Genomic DNA, 19,967 nt, shown 5'->3' on the forward strand with positions numbered 1-19,967 from the left:
CTTCCCTCCCCCAGCACCATGAGTGAACACAGTCACTGCCAGGACCAGTCCTGTCCTCCCCAGCCAGCAGCCACACACACCATGTATTTTCCAACCCCCTCTTGGTTGCACAAAAAGACACCATCTTTCCGCCGACACTGAAGTAATAGTCTGTCCACTAACATCAGGCGCACAGCACTGCCCAACTGTGAATGGCGGGTTTTTTGCATAAATGGGTTGTTATTTCACACCCATCGGGATAAAGGAACAAAGTGAAAGCCTGAATTACAAAAATTACGATTAAAAAAATGCTTCACGGAGAAACAAAAGCTTTCAGTCAAGGCTTTCTGTGCCACTCTTTCTTCCTCGCCTGCTCTGGGGAGCAGGCTCCCCACCACCAATGCAGCCCTGCTGGCCAGCCAGGAAGGTTCTTGCCGCAAATTATCGTTCTGTGTCCAGAAGATACTGGACCCTCTGGGCAGTGACTGTTAACCAACCAAACCAACGTAGCGCTCCCGGCTTACCTTTGGACCACTTCCTGGCTTCAAGTGGTAACCAAAAACGAGTTCAAGATTCACTACTTTCTCTACATTTTCTTCGGCTCCACCTGCAGAATCCTGCCAAAAAAAGGCACTGTGAGACTCCACACCTACTGCAACCCGCTGGGAGACAGAGGCAAGGCCTTCACTGGCAGAAAGGTTTTGCCTTTCGGGCGCTGCCAGTCTGGCAGGCAGCAGAAAGGGGGCCATCCCTCTGCCCCGACCGCGCCGCTCCGAGGGGGGCCAGGGCTTCTGCATGGGTTCATGGCACGCAGTGGGGAGATGCTGCGTGATGCCTGCTCCTGGGCGAGCCGCACTGGCACGGCACAGTACTGCTGTGAGCATCGTGGCAGCCACTGCCATTGGAATTGCAGCTGGCACGGCGGTGAAGCCCTAACTTTCATTTTCCCCTTCAGGGAACAGTGTTTCGCTGTATGTAAATTCACTTTAAGTGGATTTCCCTCTATAGCTGCGCAATAAATTATGACTAAAACAGCTACTTCAGGCTTTGGGGTCTAGAACTGCTTGATTAGCTCATGAGATTAAATCAGGCAATATCCGCTCTGCCAACCACAAGGTTCCCAGACACTCTCTCCCTTTTGCAAGGCTATTGCTACTGATACCAGAAAGCCAACAGGTTAACACAAGGGTGACCAGACATCTTAAATCATTCTTCTCTCCTGTAACATTAACTACCTAAGGAATGATGGGCTCGCTCTAAGCCAGGGGCCTGCTGCTCTTCAGTGGTGAGCAGCTGGTGGCACCAGTTTGGAGGAAGGGCTCTTAAGAGTAATTTCTGATCAATGACAGCACAGGAATCTCAACCAGTAGTCTTTCAATTTAATACTACTGGTTCCATGATAAAATCTTACAGCCTCCTTGAAAAACTATTATTCTATTACTTGTTGTGATGTGACCCATTGCTGCTGTTGACCCTCCACATCTGTCACAACCCTCTGCAGGATCACACCCCCACAAATGGCAGGAATGGTGAGACGTGAGAACAGTAAAGTATTCATACCAACACGAGAAGCACTTCTTATGTAGATAACAAGACTTGCCTTAATTAATGGTGGAAAATGAAACAGATTTAGGTAGTCATGGGTTAACTTCTCAATAGCAGTCTAGAAAAAAAAACAAACACCCAACAAAATCAGATGAGGGTTATTCAGTATCTCATACTGCAAATACCAGCATGAAAACCAGTGCAACTCTGTGTGCACTGTTTTCCGTTGTGGATACATTAGGGTATGTGAGAGGAGTTTAAAATACAGCCCTGTTCTGGAAACCGCCACGGTAGATCGGCCCCATTTCGCATTCAGAATCAGATCTGCTTAATCAGAGAAAGAGATGTTTGGGGGGTTGTTTTGGTTGTTTTTATTTATGCTCAATCAACCCAGGAAGCTGAAATATTTCATTTTGGGCATTATTGACTTTATTAAGTTTCAATACTTTTCCCTGTAGGAAATGTAAATTAAATATATCAGTAACGGTGTGTGGCATGGAAAAAATGGCTGATGAGCAGAAGGGGAATAAAGCTGTGTGACTTATGAAGCTAAATTTGCAGGACTAGCAATTAGGATACAAGTATCTCTTTACTAGTAAATTGTGGTATAAAATCATTGAGACCCAACAGAATTATAGATACTGCTTCTAGAGAAATCCTTTTCCAAAGCTGACTGCCAGGAAACTGAACTCTCTCCTGTGGCTACAGTATTAATACTATTACTGCTGCCGTGATCATATTTTCCAGGCCACGATGTTTTCTTAACTCATTACAAACATAAGACATTTAAACCACCATGAAACAAAGCTTTTAAAACAAAGCAACCTGGCCATCAACCAGCTTTCAAGTTGTTTAATGGGGTTTTGTTAAAGTATGTTTTAAGATATAGATGAGATGTGAAAGTTAAGAACTCCAGAGATTTCAGTTCAAATAACTGTTTTCGTATCTGTTCTCCCTCAGCTGAATAGAAATCTTTGGGCAGAACTCTCTCTGAAGATATCCAAAGCTTTCTGACAGGAGAATGGCTGTCCTAGGCAAATCTGCAGCAGTACTGACAGTCCAGCCCACAGGAAAACCAAGAACTGCAGAGGAGTATCAAGACCACAGCACAGTTCCATACCTCATACAATGCTCAGGTTGCTTTTGGTTCTAGATCCATACAAACCAGTAACTCGGGACAGGGTAGCGGTGGTGGTGGGGGGTGGTTTATACCAAATATGTTCTCTATTCAACTTCGTAACTTTTTTTGCTTATTAATACTACTGAAAACTCATAGACTCCTTCTTGATATTCACACTATGACCTATTGCAACATTAAACACATGCTGGTAAATACCTTCAAATGGATGATGTGTCCTCTGGCAACAATTCCCATGTCTTTTAAATCCTCTTCTTCCAGAAGAAGCAATCGTTTCCCAGTGATATGATGTTCCTTAAACAAGCTAGCATACACACTCATTTCACCAGAGGCATCGCCTTAAGATAAGAGAGGTTACTTAGAAATCCATAGGGTGCTTTACTGAAGGGAGAAAGATGAGCAAATATATGTATATTCATAAATGTGAATTATGAAGGTACTTATGAACAGCTTTTACCTTTTCTAGTAAGTTGTTGCATCCAGAAAAACTGCAAAAAAGAGGAATCAGTCTTGAAGTTCACGCTATCAAAATCTGTATTTCAGTTATTTGGAGTTCACAAGTAATCATTTTTTTAAAAACGAAACTTAAAAATATTTCTCACTTTGGGTTAAAGGACTCAAGATTCACCAAAGAAGGTGATTACTTTTACCCAGCTTTTTAAAACTGCCTCCTATTTTACAGCCACCTTCCTCAGTTTACCGTTATGAAGAACACCAGAAATGACCAGAGCAGAAGCTCAGCCATCTGTCACACGCTGAAAGGGCTGAAGTTAAGGAGCCAGGGCTGTTCTGACTTTTGCACTGGCTTTCCAGACAGTCCTTCAGCAAACGTTAGCCAAACAACCCCATGACACACGACACAAGGAGGGTGCTAGGTGGGACATTAAAACCACTATGACACATGACTCTGCTAGAGATAAATCACTGATGTTTCTTGTTTAGCCTTTTAACTGAATAAAAAGGTAAAAAAGACTCAATGCCATTATTTTATATGAAAGGGATTTTCCACACCCCTTAAAAAACCCTTAGTTTTCTTTCAGAGTTTGTTGCCGTTCTGGTGGCACACAGTGGGACAAAACCTTTGAACCCATTTTGTCCTGTCCAGGACAGGTCTTGCTTAGAGAGGTGTCAGCTCCCAGCTCCCGCTGTTTTCTGGACATTGGAGAATGTGGTGGTTTTATGAAGATCATTTGAGTCCTTAATTTACTCCTGGTCACTTAAAAACCTTTTTTGGTACACGTTTCACCAAACAAACAGCAGTAAAATCTCACCCAGATGTTCTGATGCAGCTTTCCCTCCCTCCAAACCCACCGTGACTTGCTGGAGCTCCAGCAGTGCAGCGCTGGCCGCACGAACACAAAGTACTCACCACATCATCTTCGGTCCATGCACAAATATCAAAGGAGGGCAGCAACTGTGTGAGAGATATGAATTGAAAAGAAAACCGTCTGACCATTTTTCTCCCCCCCTCCACCCAAATTTTACTCTGGTGGCTGGTTTTATTTGGTTCCTTTTCCCCAGCAAAGGGCAAGGTTTTAGGCTGCGACTCTCACCCTGACATACTAAACCCTTGGACTCGCACTGACTATGGGCTGGCTCCAACAGCACGGTGCTAAATCGATCCCATCACTTTACGTAGGCAAAATTATCAGCAGATCTCCAATAGAAACAATTAAGGAAGAAAAAGTCAACCATCCCACGGAGCGGGATGCTTTAGCTGCCTCTCCTCTTAGCTCTGACACTATGCAAAGGCTTTTGCTTTTGCAACAGCTTTGGTACCACCTGATTTCTGCAATAAAAATAACGCTGTCATTATGACTCTCTCCCGAATGATGGGTATTTTCTGCAGAAGGAAGGAAAACCATCACGAGATGGCAGGGCAAGCAGATTTTGGATTTGGGCCACTGTGGCTAGTCTTCCTGTACAGACAAGGCTCTTTTGGTTTCTGTCAATGCTTCGTAACTGCTCCCATGAGGCTGCAGGAGTGCAGCGCTTCCCAGCCCCCTCCCGTGCTGCAGCCCCTGCCGGGCACACTTTGTGGTACCCCAGCTTGAAGCACAAGGAAACCACAGTGGATGGACAGGAGAACGGCTGCGTTAGGTGAAATTCTGGGATGATTTGAAAACTGACATAGGAGAAGATGTCACTATAATACCGATTGCCATTTCACTCATTCAAGCACATGGTATCCCAAGCTTCACCTTCTTGGCAGTTTTATCCGGCTAGAGGGGTAACATGAATTGGTAGGTATGTACTCGAACCACCAGCATCTCCCAAAGGCTCAATACCATGACACAGTTGCAAACTTATTCCATGTACACCACATTGACTGATGAGACACTCAGCTCGGTTACCCACCAGCCTCCAAGGCTTTGTTACCTCGTCCGGAGAGCCCTGCCACCTATGACCCCTCCAGCCCCCACCCACAGGCCAAGCGTACCCCCCCGGCAGGCACTCCCCCCACCTGCCTCCAGCTCTCCAGCCAGGAGACCAGGGTCCAGCATAACCTGCCCACAACTTTCAGCCACCGCTGTGAAGCACCCTGTGCAGCATCCACGTGAAACTCCCACCGAAGGACTTGTGACTGCCCAACACCCCTTGACTTCTGCCTCCATATCTATGACCTTTTGCTGCCCACCCCACTTTGCGGACTCTTCAGATCCTCTTCCTCCTCCCCCATCCATGTCTTAGCCAAACCTTGCTGGGCACAAACTGTCCATGAGACCAGCTGAACCCACCTCTGTGAGGAGGACCTAGCAGACCCTCAAACCCATCCTTTTGCCCACTGCATCCCTGAAGGGGACAGGGCCAGAGGCATCGGGGTGAAGCGGCAGAAGGGAAGATGCATCTGCCAGAGAAAAGGAGACCTCCCTGACTCTTTCTCTCTACTGTACCATACTACCTGCTCTTAGTCCGGCATTCCCTATGGTAACAGCTACCCGCAGCCTGGGCAGGACACTGTGGGGCAAAAGTAGTGCTGGGGGCAACACCTGAACGTGAGGGAGGGCAAGCGGCAATCGTAAACATCCTTCGGAAGGTGGTGGGCCGTACCTTTTGTACGTACCAGCTGGTGCTGCGGGAGGAGCCTGGTACAATAATTTGTACAACTGAATCATTTACTGCAGAAGTGCAATACTGTGTTTTTAGTTGCACAATGGATTTTTTCCAGCTTTTCCCATGTTTAAATATAACTAGTGGCAGAATACATTCTGAATTTTTCAATTTAAAAAAAAAAGATGGGAGAATAAAGGAGAAATGTCACACAGTGAATAATGCAAAAGTGACTTAAACCAGCAGACAATAAGGAACCTCTTGAAACACCAGCATTTTACACAGGGACACAGATGCATAAAATTTACTGTCAAAATGTTTATTGCAAAATAGAAGTCTGGAACAAAGAGAAGCAAAGGAAAAAGTTCACATCAAAAGGAAGTTTATGACACCAATTGAGGAAATTGAATACATTGCATGGTTTCTTTTTGTTTGTTTGCTTTGGTTTTACACTGGAAAAATCAAATCCACAGCGTGATCAAAACAAGACATCATATGTCAAGTGCAATAAAGAGAGTAACTGACGCTGCAAGGTTTTACCACACAGAAGTGTAACATTGCATGTTCCACACAAATGATAAATTCAGTTTACAGCACAAGAGTTTTGGCACAGGCGTTGCACTCAACTTTGTTTTTTCAGAAGGGAAAATGAAGTTTTCTAACACCATGAAAGTATTTTCTATTCAAATTTTATCGGTTCACACTTGAAGTGTAAGTAGCATTGACTCCTAGTATTCCGTACAAAACCTCTTGAGTAGTGCAAAAGCAAGAAATGCAGTGGACTATATCTGACTTTAAAAGGCATATGAATATTTAGCACACAATATAAAATGTTTAAAGAAGGTTGTTGGTTCTATAGTTTTAAAATTAAATCTTCACACATCAGAAATCTCTGTGTAGATTTTACAGTGTACACAAAGTCGAAGTCTGGGGGGAAAGGGAAATGTCTCTCCTCCAGATTCCTACCAGTGCATTTTAAGGGCTGTGAAAATTACTAAATGAACTCAGTTTTCTACCTGATCGTTCTACCTAGGACTGTAGTTAAAACCTCTGTCAAGTTAGAGGTCTTATTAAAAACCTGTAAAAGCTGCCTGATTACAGAAAAAGGAACTACAGTACTAAAGACACAGTAACGCTGCTGAATACTTAACAGCTATATGCACACTACAGATTTACTGTTACTGCTGATAGCAATATAAATCATCATTGCATCAAGTAGTTAACTCAGAATAACCACTTTAAAACCCAGAAGAAAAGGGAATCAACATCTAACAAAACCTTTGGAAGGATAAACAAATGACCAGTCCTGAACAGGTCTGCGTGCCAAGGAGCTGTGCCAGACCTCACCTCCTGGAAGCCCTTCCCACCTAGAGGGGACAAGCACCACATCAGGCAGCACACAGCCAGCTGGGAGTACAGCACACCTACACACCATGCCTTAGCACACTTGCTACTCAAAGGAATTAGGGGTGTGATCACCACAAAAACGACTAGATCAAAAGTTTTCCTCCATTAATTCCCTCTTACATTTTTTCCCCACTGCTGAAGGAAAAGAAAGGGAATCGGGAGTTGGACATCCTGCCTTGGTCCCAGTCACCCTGTATCTTTGAACAAGGCAAAAGCCAGTCCTCACCATTCCTCTCTCAGGCCATGCACCCATCTAAGACAACACTGGCAATACAACAGCCCGGTAAAAACACAAAGTTCAGGCCTGGCTCTCCCCCTCCCCCTCTGGCAAATACAGCAATATTATTTTACTGTAGATACCTCCAGGGCTTTATGGAAGGTCCCAAAAAGCCTCGTGGGGACTAGTGAGCCGAGAGGTGTATGAGGCACAGGAAGGCTTTTGGTGGCTTTGCTCACAGCCCAGAGCAGCCAGAGAAACACCTTTTGCATTTGGTTAATGCTTTCCATAAGCTGATGGACTATGTGGCTATGGACTGTTGTGGAGACCTATATACCCTGGTGCTGATACAGGTACAAGACAGACTGGGTTGCGCTGCTGAGGGAAATCAGGCGTGGAAGATGAAATACTCTGACCTCCTCCAACCAACATACCTGCCCGCCAGAGCCACTTTCAAAACCTTTATCTAGTGAGAAGCATATCAGAGGCAGAAGCAACACTACTTGGTTCTCACATATGATTTTTGGCATCTGGTATAAAAGGCATCACAGGAAAGTAAAAATGCAATCAATATTTCTAGCAAGCATAGCCAATATCCTAAATACAAGACTATCTCAAGGGAACTGCATCAGAAGAGTTTGCCATATGTCATCACCTCTACGATTCAGGGACCACCCTTGCTACTTTGAACAGACAGGTAAGTTTTACAAAAGTTTAAATTTTCCCTTAATATAGCTTAATTTGCTTTGACAAATATAATGTATGGGGATAGAAAGGGGAAGAGGGAAAAAAAAATCCAGCTTTGATTTATCAACAAGTACTAGAACTAAGGAGATAGAGGAAATTCCTATGAGCATGCTACCAAATACTGATGGTATTTTGCTGAAATAAGTTACATGTCTGAGTAAACACAAAACCTTTTCGACAGACTTAAATCTTGTGATCTTTCAACTATGAAACCCTGTGTCATATTACTTAAGGACTATTTTTACTTCTGTAAAGATTAAGGAGAGGATTTATAAATTCAGTTAAAACCTATGCAAATATAAACGTCCATAAAGTGCTCTGAGATTGCCAGATGCTAAAAAAGTGCAAAACGTCAGTGCTAGGGACAGATTTTTGGGGTTTTTTTGACTACTTAATGTAATGAACCAAACTTCATTTTCAGTTAAAGCTGTACAACCCTACACTGCTCATGTGGTACAGTAATTTATGCACAATGACACACATCTTAAGATCTAAAGTGCACATATTAGATTACACAAATCCATCAATTTTTCCTGGGTGCAGTTACAAAAATAGCATCATTGCTGTGGGTGTTAGCAGAAGTAGACTTACAAAAATAGTACAAATCTGCACTGGAAGCAGCCTATTTGCTCTTACTTCCATTTAATTATTTGCCCTTCAATGTCCCTTTTTCTCCCTAAGATCAGGTTGCTTTGGTGGACCTAAGAAGCAATCCCTACCTGTGTGGAAGGAGCAAGTTCCTCCTTGGGATACTCTGTAAATTTATTGTATCATTTAAATTACAATTCCGGCATGAGAAAAGCTTCCTGATACAAAAGGGTTACCTTCAAGCCAATGGATTTGCAACTGTTAGTAAGAAGGTGGAATGTGGAATGACATCCTACAGAAATTAAGCATCTTGGAGGGTCTAATCCTGTGCAAACTGAGTGGAGTAGGCTAGCTTGAAGAACAGCGCTTGCTGCCTTGCAGGTTACCAGACCAGTGCTGATGCTCAAGGATAAACCAATTCTCTCTCACAACTCGAAGAGGTGCCCATCCACACTCTAAAAAAGCTCCTTCAAAGAACTTTCTCTTTTGTTGCTTGAACATGTAACGATTTCAGGCCTGCTGTTATCTAATGTATCTATTTCTCTCCAAGCTATCTACAAAAGCACTCACCATAATATGTAGGTTAGAGCTGTGTAACAGGCAAGCCTATAATTAAAGAAGCCACTCAAAAACAGAAGTTTTCATAAAAGAAACCCCTCTAGTAATTGAGAATGGAATTTTGATAGCTTATTCCCACTACAGCTCAACTAGACAGTAACATTTTTCTTTTGAAAAGCTGCCCTTCCTCCTTGGACAAATATTTTACAGAATCTTCCTTTCTAACCTGCATTTGTGTTTGCACTGGTTTCCCTCCCTCCTTCTGCATCACCACTAAAGGGGTCATCAGGAGAAACATACTCACTGCTCTCAACCTAAGTGCCTGGCAGGCAATTATCGCAGCAGATTGTTACACACTGAGTTTTATGGTAAGTCATAATAGCAGTGGCAATACTTGTAGCTGCAAAAAAACAAGTACGCAAAGACTCGTAAATATTCCTCACGTTACCATCATCATGGAAAATTTCACATAAGCCCCAGTAGTGGGGTCCAAGCTGAAATGTCACAGTGGCTTCTCTTTGTCCTTTCATAAGGGCAGCACCCATGGCTTAGCAATCTTGCAGAATCAACGTTTACTAACACCGATTTTTAATCTCAGGTACAAGAATAAGTCGATCAAAGTTAGTGAGGCTTCCTGGATTTACATCAGCATAACTGAAAATTAGCTTCTAGATCACAATATCTGGTAATAGATGCAGAGGTCCGATTGCAGTTCACTTTGCTAGAGGGAATTATATATGCATGCACACACATGAGAGGAAAAAAAGATCAGTTTTACAAATAATCTACTAATAGGGATTATCTGAATTCTGCTGCTATTCAGTTTTAAAACTGTGTATTTAACTAACCCCTCCCTTCCCCTCAACCAAGCTTCTCTCTTCCTAGAAACGCATTTGTGACTTCCCGCAATGCTGCCTTGAAAAAGGCTTTAAACTAGAAACACAGCAAACCCCTCCACTGCATCAGTAAGAAAGAATGGATTGTAGAGAACAGCAAATCTGGAAGTACAAGTATATTCACGATTGACAATGAAAGGGGTAAGGGAAATGACAACACAAAAGAAAAATCTGAAGTACATTAATGGCATTAATGGCATTGAAGTTTCCCCCAATGTTTCCAGATCTTAAGTTTATCTGGCCATACTTTCTGTAATCAGGCATCAAGAATTAAAGATATAATCACGGTTCTTAAAAGAATATCTCACTTAGTTCGGAAAGTTTAGTTCAAATTTAATCAACGCAGAAATAAGTCAGCACAATCTAAACAAAAACAACATGTCTTTCTACACACAAACATACTCAGTCTGGGAAACTTCTCACTTTTTTTTTTTTTTTTCTTTTACAGGATTTAAACAGACCAAACTGACAGGATTCTTGTTCTAAAACTTTATTGTTTTGCTTTGCTAAAATCAATTTCAGGGTTAATTCTATAACTGATTTCATTCGCTGCTATCATCTGTGTCATCAAAATCATCATCATCATCATCATCGTCATCTGACCAGTTGAATTCACTGAAACCCAAAGCCATGTTGATTTTCTTCCCTTTTCTCATAGAGGTGGTTTTAGAAGAATTCTTTTTGGCTTGCATGTTTATCTGCATTCCAGAATGCAGGACAGATCCTGCTTGGTTCAGAGAGAAGATATCCCCAAAGCCCGTCATCATCAAGGCCTTCAGACTTTGGTTCATGCCAGCTACCTCCCCGTTACTTGTTGCTGTGATCTGACATGACATCTCTGCACTGTTTGACTCCTCTGTTTTAGATTCAAAGTAAGACTCCTCAGACATTCTTGCAGCAAGAGGTAAGAGAAACTATTTAAAGGAGGAAAGGACAGAGCAAAAGTGAAAGTTAGAACCAATTTAAAAATCAAGGAAAAAGACACCACCAGATTAGTTGGCAATCAACAGAAAGCACGACGATTAGTGAATCTAAACACAGAGATCAAGTAAGAATTCATTAAACCAGACAGCTTCATTCTGGGGTCATTGTTCTTAAACGGAAGTGCAAAATCACTGAGTTGCATGGCAAGACATGGTAGCAGAGCTTTCATGACAAAAGAAGGTTCAAACTCTTCAATCCTTCTATTTTGTATAACGTAAAACAGAATGTGACATTTCCCAGCCAGGCGGACTGGCTCCCAAGGCAATGTGGTACAACAGAAGTCTGAGTGAGTTGCTTAATTGAACCTTTCAGGATTGAAGAATAAATTGCGTTAAGATCAGAGAACCCAAACAAGCTCCCAAGGTTTGGTGCAGAAGTAGCAGCCCTCTAAACATCAGAAATAACAGCAGCAGTATTACTTGTGCAAAGACTGGTTTTGAGTGTATGCTCAAAAGGAGAGGAAGGGGTCACCCTGTGATGGCCACAATCAGAAACCAGCCTCTCGCCAACGCAAAGGACACGGGGACCGGCCTCCAGCTTGCACCAGCACCTTGCTTCTGGAAGATGTCCCAGGGAGGAGCAGGCAGGGGAAGAGGGGCCGTTTGGTTGGCTGGTCAGCTGCTTCAGCTTGGTTGCTTTTTCTTTTTTTTCTTTTTACTTTTTTTTTTTAAGTGATATCAATAGATACCTGCTATTTGGTTGTACATCATATTAAATCCCTACTGATTTAATCTTTACCTACAGATAATGGTATTTTCCTGAGCCAGTCGATGTGTAATAACAAATGAAGCGTGCCTTTCCAGATAAATAATGACTAACGCCTCTTCAGAGTGGCCGGGCTAGTAACCTCTGTGACACACTTGCCTGTTCTCCGCAGGGAGTAAAAACTCAGGAGTTTCATCCTAAATTAAGCTACCTACTAAAGCAACAGCAAAGGAGCTCTGTGTGAACACCTCAACTGGCCTTTCTTTCCACTTTGCAGCTGTCTGCAAAACTACCTGTCCCAAATTCATGATTTTCCACATCTTTTTTAACCTAATCAGAAACCTAACTGAAGAATCAATGGCACTAGGTCACACAGAGTTACAAGGGTCATTGTGGTGATGCCCTGGTCTGTAACACAGGAGGCTCCATAGCCAGGCTGCCCACAGAGTGACCATTTCTCAGCAAAACCAGTGATACTGGCAAATTGTCTATCATTAAAAAGGACAGTATCTATATTTTGTCACTCTTGAGTTTTCCCTGCTTACACTGGCTTCCTCTTCGTGTTGTGGTTAACAGAAGTTAGTGAGCATGGCTTAAGAAACAAAAAATTAAGAAGCTGGAGAGATGGGGTGCCGTACTTTTCATGCGTCCTATGGCTAAGTGATGAAAGAACCTGCAGCTAAGCTTCTGTACACCTGGCTTTATAGGAAAAAACAATTACACCATCACCAGAGCGCTACTCAGATCAAGGACACCAAAAGCTCCTAGGGATGAAGAGATCTAGCCACAGAAACAAGATGCTCAGCACACATGACTCACTTCCAAGGTAGTTCTTCTGTCAGCTACTGGAGTTTTAGTCACTTTAGATCATGGAAAAGCATCCCCTGACATATGGGAAGAATTCCCTACAAGAATCAAAGCAGCTGCAAAACAGCTTTCCACTAAAATACATTGCTGGGTGTTTGTCCAATGCCTGGCAGCGGGTTAGCTGCGAACGGGCTGTAACTGTGGCTCATTTAATGAGTTATAATCACCTTACTTTGTACTTTGCCATCTTGTTATCTGGAGAACTTAGGAACTCTTTGCAAAAAGGTGTCACGCTGCATATGATAACTATCATGAAAAGATCCTTATAGATGGCTGGGATCCCCAGTCTCTGTGCAAGCCACTGTTCTTCTTAAATGACCACCTGCAGGTGCATGGCACCAGAGGTGAGTGTCTGGATTTTATGTCTTGCTCACTGTCTTCCTCTAAATATGAGCTTCAGCTTAGCTACATACACTCCCTTCTTAAAGTCAGGTCTTTCAAAAGAAGTCTCCCATTTCACTGCAGCTGTGGATAAATTTTACTCCTCCAAAAGGCTCCTGATTCCCTTGTGCAAGAGGCTCTTGGAGATCTGCACAAAGGGAATTTGCAGAGATCAGACTCAACGGTGTCTGTTGTGTAAGACACAGCAGAAATGGGGTCAAAACAAGAGCAGGGAGAAAACTACTTTCACAGAAGTGTTTCTAAAGATTGGCCTCATCCTTCTCTCATGCTGATGTATGTAAAGCTATACCTTATTCTTTGGAGTAGGAACAGCCTGCCACTAATAGCTACCTACTGTGCAGGATGGCAGGACGAAGCTTCTACCAACCCTGAAACACTGGAGAATCAAGTGGAAGAGACAGCTTCCCTGTTCTCCTTTCACTTGGTTGGAGTTTCTCCTCCTGCACACCGCTTTAGCAGTATCTGCTGGCCTCTGGTCTTCACTGCAGAGCAAAACTAAGTGACCACAGAGAGCAGAGCGGGGATGACAGTACCAGCTAAGGCACAACAAGGCCTAGTGTTGGTTAAGAACGAGATATAAGCCTAGTGGGCACCCTAAGCTGTGTTATTAGCTCTGGTTGCAATATCTTTACTACTGCTTTTACAGCCAAGATAGCTTAAAAATCGAGCAGTGCACCTCCCTGTTGCAATCCTCCAGTTTGATACTGCTGAAGACATACCCTGAACCGAGGGAGGTAGGGAGGTAGAAACTTGATTCCAAGGATTACAGCCTGCAAACAGAATACCCAGGGATATTTTGCAAATGATTTACAACCAATCCTGCTTGAATGAGCCAAATTTTGCTAGTATTTCAAATTTTTTTTCCAACAGAAGGGCTTTTTTTTTTAAAGTTGTTCCATGTAACAGTTCACTAAAGATCTATGGAAAAAAAACAAATCTATATTTCTCTATTAGAAGAAATTGCATTTAAATGCAATAGGAGAGTTGGGTTAATGTTACGCAGAAAGATAGTTCATGCTCAGCACAATAGGCCTCAGCACAATGCTTTACTCTTTCAGCAATACCAGCTCTAAGTGAAAAGTATAAGTCATAAGCAAGTACAGCATAAAAACCCCTAGGGCCTTCCTCGTGAAAAGATTTGCTCATTAAGGCTGTGTCTCATGCTGTGCTCAGGATAGATGATGACCCACAGCTCAGTTACTGGAAGTTTGCAAGCGTTAAAGCAGGCATATAGATATCTACTGAGAACATACAATATCTGCACATAGGAAAACATTCATTCTTCATGATTTCATTACTGCATGTTCACAGCTGGAACATGAATGCAACTTCATTCAAACACCAGCAATAATCTCTGCCTTAAAAACAAGTTTTATGTAAATGGGTCTGGTTGGAATCAAGGTTACAAGTAGGATAAAATTGTGCGTGAGAATACTGCATAATATAGCAATATATGCTACTGCAACCTTAATTTGGTATTTGTTTTGGTGAGTGCTTCAAAACCAAGTAGGTAATGCAGTATTTTTCTTAAAAACAATTCTGTTGTAGTATGTCTAGCCATGCATTAACCCTGTGGTCCTCCCTCTGCCAATCAGTAGTCAAGAACATCACAATTTCATTAAGAAATTCAAGGTAATCCAACAAAGGGGTTTTGTTCAATTTATTAATAGAAATGTGGCAATCCTAACAGCTGGTAACTGGCCAGTACAAGTATGTTAACTAAAATTATGAACAAAGCCCTAAATTAATACTTCAGATTTTGACCCCCTTTTCCACAGAATAGAAATTTGCTTCTTCTCAAAGAGAAAGAACAGAACAATAAAAAAAAACTCAAATTACATAGGTTTCCCAAGCCGCCTTCTGCAAGAAACAAACGATTCTTACATTTAAGACTGAATCCTACATCCATTCAAGTCAACAGCTTTCTAGTTGAAAAATGAATTTATTTAATGCAATAAACTTTTAAAGCTGAGAACTGCAAATAAATCAATGCGAAACTGCTTAAGCGCCCATGGCACAATACGAACTGTCAGCAGTATATGATACCTAATGTATTATGATGAAACTTTAAAAAATAGTATAGTTATTTGCAGTGATGTAATAAAACAGACTTTAATCGGGCCAAAGGAACAACTACAAAAAAACAGGGGCACTATTTCCTTGGTGTGTCTTTAGATTTACATAGACAAAGCTCCAAATACTTTCTGAAATAAGATGATAGGTTGAATTATTGTCTACTTACGGGAGTATTGGATTGTTCAGTCAGCTTCTGCTCCCACATCCTCAAACGTCGCTCCCGTTCCTTTAGCTCCTGCTCTTTGAAGCTCAGATCGCGCTCCAGTTTCTTTAGTCTCTCTAAGGTTGCCTCAATTTCACATCTGCATGGAGACAATTTGTTACGTCTTGTCTTTTCCTGACACATATAAATTGTTCATAATTCCCACTTCAATGTTCATTAAATGTGAAAGGCTGAGAAGTGCAACACCAACTCAAGCAGTTCATTTAATTACCAAATGCAAAGCCTTTCAGAGCTTTAAGAAAAACTGGCAATGTTTATACTTGAGAATAACTGTAATACCTTCAGTTGAAGAAGAATAACATTTAAAACAGTAAAATGCCATACAACATTTTATATAACAACAGTTTAAAAACTAAAATGTCGTCTTTTCCCTCAACATCATGAAACATAATCTTAACCATAAAGAAACTGCATTAAGAACTGGTAATGGGACTATTATTAGCAACACAATATGGGCAGTCTAAGAAGCCCATTTGCCTGGGTTTATAACTTTGCTATAAATATTACTTGGACTTAAGATACACAGAAGCAGCACTGGGGTGTTTTTCCCACTTACTTCCTGTTTCTCTGGGTGAAAATAGAAGAGAAAGAACATAAACCATGATATGACCCAGCCCTGAAAATGGTTAAAAATACAAGCTTTTCAAGTTAGGAACAAAAGGCTTTGGTTTACCTTCTTCTGCCTCTCACCATACCTGCAAAGGTGTGAAAAATGAGAAAGGCAGAAGTGAAGGCAGTACTCTAAGAAGCTTTGGACACTGTCTTTGTTGGGTTGCACTGCATGTACCTCATCCCTTCACAAAGTGCTCTGACATGCTTTCTGATGGACAGCATCTTTCAAACACATGAACTGAACTGCTCTTGGAAAAGAGTTTAATCAGTTTTGCACTACAAATGCAGGGCATATATTAGAAGGCACAGAAAAATAATTCTGTCACTAAATTCAGCCATGTTTTTCTGCTTGTAAGATCACCAAAGAAAAACCTCCAATTTGTATCAGAGGTTGTATTTCCATTTAACAGACCATTTCTGTGACTGACTGGGAGACTGTGCACTGCCTGGCACCTGTGTTTTGACTATTACTTCAACTGTTTCCTGTTCACACTGTGGGAGTCACAGCATTTCTTTTTCCTCCTAGAGAGAGCGAGCTCCTAAGGAGCCCGAGATCCTAAAGAGAGCTCTGAAGACAGCTACTGGGACTCTGCAATGCCAAATCTGCTCAGACTTTCACATTTTCCCTTTGTAAACACACTGCAAACAAAATCTGCTTTTTAATGTGGGTTTTTTTTTTTAAATAATTAAAAGGACTAACAAAGTTAGTTGTCATTTCTATTGGGGGGGGAAGGAGGAGAGAAAAAGAGAAGAAAATTGTGTCTCCCTGTAAATTTCTCATAGCATGGAATGATTAAGTTCTTCTCCAGTATCAAGCTAAAGGAGTTCAGGCTCTCAGTGTGGGAAAACGCATACCCAAATAGCCTATTTAAGTAAATATTTCAAGTGTGTCAAATCTTACAGATTTTGTACTTTAACAAGGCATCCCTGTCAGAGCGCAACGCTTACCAAGTACAGTGAAAGGATTCAGAGCTGGAATAACTAGCAAACTCTACCACCACGCTTAATTCTGCTGCAAAAATCAGCTACCTGGGGCAAGGGCACTTATCACACTTAAATCCTGCTGAGTGAGCTGTTCAATGTGGTGGTCAGAACAAATGCCCCTCACAATTATTATGCTTCAGATTTGAAGCAAAATTCTCTCTCTTATTTAGGCATGCAAAGGTGAAGGGTGAAATCTGTGCTGGGTAGAAAGTGGTCACACATCCTAAAGAGATAATAAAGGATCAACACTAAAAACCACTGGACAGAAGGGCAGAAAGTGACTCCTCTCCAAACACTCATTTCTCTACCGTAAACCCCTTCTGTTGGGTGCAACATATGCTATGCAATCTACAGTGGGAACTACAGAGCAATTTGAGCATAGTTGCAAGCGCTGCTTTTCTTAGTTTGTCTCTCAACATCACTGCTGCTTGTATGCAACTCCATAATTTTTAAAATATGTAAATTAAGTTATCTTTTAAATAACATTCTGCACTGGGAACATCCTGGTAACGATAGCTTTCTGTATATCAAAAGTCTATTTTGTGCTGTAATTACCTCTCTTCATCAGATAGAAACTTCTCTTATAATAAAAGGTCAGTCTGTGAAAATGGTTGCATTCTGAAAAATAATTCCACTGTATAATAAAACAGTGTAATTAAAGAGAAAGCTAACGTACATTGCCCAGTTAATGAGTCTTACTTCATAAATGAAGCAGCTTGAAACATTATACGTGGTAGGGCATGTGGATTTGTTTGCTTCTGTTCTGCAATCTGAGCTTACTGGCTTTTCTAGAATAATCTCATTCTGTGACAGTGAGGAATGTTTACTGTATTATTAGAAACCATAAACAGTTACAGATTAAAAACAATGACTGGCATTTGTTTATATGACTTGAATTGCTACAGATACACTAATGTAAGTATCACTAATAGACTATTTTAATCATTAGAATAGGCATTCGTGGGGAGAGGATGGAAGAAGGAATGCAGTTAGTACATCTGACTAAATGCAGACAAATGTGATCTCTCACTGAATTGGAACATCATTACTTCAACAGTAATTTTTTCCTACTGTAATAAAAAAGACCTGAGAAAGAACTCCAAAAAGATCACAGAACATGAACTTAAACATAAGGCAGACCTGTGCAACTTCATCATTAAGATAGTGGCCCTCTTGGATTAAATAAGAAAAACGTGAAGGGTAGAACAGTTAGGAAATAAGATACTGAATTATTTTAATGAAATGATAGAACAGGCAGATTAAAATTATTGTTAATATAAACACCAAGACCAGTAAACATTGCAAATGCAACCACGTTACAGATAGGTCAAAGTGTCCTTTATCTTATCACCTCTGTCGGTCACGTATAGACTCGGCCCACTCTCACTTTTCACGCCAGCCAGCCAGTGACATTGAAGACTCTGGTTACTTGCCATTACAGATACATTTTTTGCATGTGTCTATACAAAAAGAACCTCACCTTGCCTTTTTTAATAGCGGGAAAAAATGTAATCCAGCTTGTCTGAGCTTTGATTTGCTTTGGTAAGTGCAGTATCCCTGTGAAAGTGCAGTATCTGGATCACTAATTTGGAGGTCCCTCAAAGGAACAAGCATAACCTTCGCTTTTCCCAAGCCCACTCTTCTCCGGGGCTCTGACAGCCGGGCTTCATTAAAATTCCCTATTTCTCGGTAACGCATCTCATTCTTTCCCTATTCCTGGTTCAACAATCTCTTTGCAAATCACTATGAGCTCAAAAATATTAAAAAAACAAAGCAATGAGTAAAAGCAAAGATTTTTCAATGCAGAAGTTAGCACACACTAAACTTCTGTGCAACTGTACTAGAAATGGTTTTAGCCCGTTTTAGCTTATCCCTTCGGATCACTTCATGCATACAAGTCTCTAATCCACTTTAACCTGCACATTTTGTGCATACTTTCTGTTCATTGCATTAACCATGAGTGTCTCCATGCCGGTATTGCTTTTGCATCAGGGAAGGCTGCCGTTACCAGAACCAGGCAAGAGGAGAGTGCCGCCCTTCCCCTGCGCCCCAGCAAGACCCCACACAGCTCTGGGTCTTTCTGCGCTTGCGTGTTCACTTTCACTTAATTCAGAAATCATCTTTGCTTTTGGGCAAATCACGTCCTCTCATGCATTTTATTTTCTCTCTTACATTTCCTTGTTTCCAAGCCATTTATTCTTTAAAAAAAAAAAAAAAAAAAAAAAGAAAAAAAAAGCAGCAGCCAAATTTACTTTTAACACAAGTTTCCATGGTAAGAAGTTCTTCTGTGCCTTGGTAGTGCCAAAACCCTTTTTCTTTCTACTTGGCTTTCTACTGGCACCTTGTTAGCCATTCCTCATCTGAGCAATTTCAGTGCATCAAAATAAAATCTGCAGGAAACACTTGGCCTACCCGCGTCATGTTCCAAGAAATTAATCCATGCAGTGAAAGACAGAAGTTGAACATTACCAAACGTTAACTAGCACGGCTTTTGTTCTGCTATATTGGCAAGATTTAAGTAGTTATTTGTTTTTCCTGAAGGAATTTAGTTTTTACAAGTATTTTTACTATATAGGGGTGTATCAGAAATACCTCACTGGGGGATATTTTTCTTCTAGCCCTCCTTGTACTCTGCCTGCTGCCAAAACCACAATACGACGTGCAGAGTCTGCACAGCTAACGGCGGCCAAGAGATGCGGTTTTACACTTTAAATATCTGTCACCTGTCCAAAGCCTGAGCACACTGATTTGGGTGGCAAGCGGGCACACTGCCAGCACCACAAAAGCAACACCACGGATAACATCCTCGCGATGCGACTGAGAGCTGGGCATGGGGGCAAGGGGGTGCTCGCGGGGAGCCGTGCAGCGCTGCCCGTGGGGAGTGTGTCCCGGCCCGGCCTGGCCCCGGCAGGTGCAGGTGCAGGCAGGCACAGGTGTAGGCAGGCGCGGGCGGGCAGGCAGGGGCAGGCGGGCTGGGGCAGGCAGGCA

At 41.9% G+C, this 19,967-nt stretch overlaps 1 protein-coding gene across 4 annotated transcripts in view; it reads right to left on the reverse strand.

The window, feature by feature from the left end:
* MAP3K20 (mitogen-activated protein kinase kinase kinase 20) overlaps positions 1–19,967 on the reverse strand; it is a 94,229-nt gene that overhangs the window by 19,985 nt on the left and 54,277 nt on the right. For 3 of the 4 annotated variants that reach the window (XM_056348185.1, XM_056348187.1, XM_056348184.1), the window contains 6 exons: positions 15,327–15,462; positions 4,032–4,076; positions 3,120–3,150; positions 2,861–3,000; positions 1,580–1,642; positions 504–596 (listed from right to left, as the gene is read on the reverse strand). In XM_056348185.1, coding sequence (XP_056204160.1) covers positions 504–596; positions 1,580–1,642; positions 2,861–3,000; positions 3,120–3,150; positions 4,032–4,076; positions 15,327–15,462 — 508 coding nt within the window. Of the gene's footprint in view, positions 1–503; positions 597–1,579; positions 1,643–2,860; positions 3,001–3,119; positions 3,151–4,031; positions 4,077–6,011; positions 11,041–15,326; positions 15,463–19,967 lie in introns of those variants that run through there. The other variant, XM_056348188.1, reaches the window with a different exon arrangement.

The sequence above is a fragment of the Falco biarmicus genome, chromosome 8, assembly GCF_023638135.1.
Source record: "Falco biarmicus isolate bFalBia1 chromosome 8, bFalBia1.pri, whole genome shotgun sequence".
NCBI classification, from domain to species: Eukaryota; Metazoa; Chordata; class Aves; order Falconiformes; family Falconidae; genus Falco; species Falco biarmicus.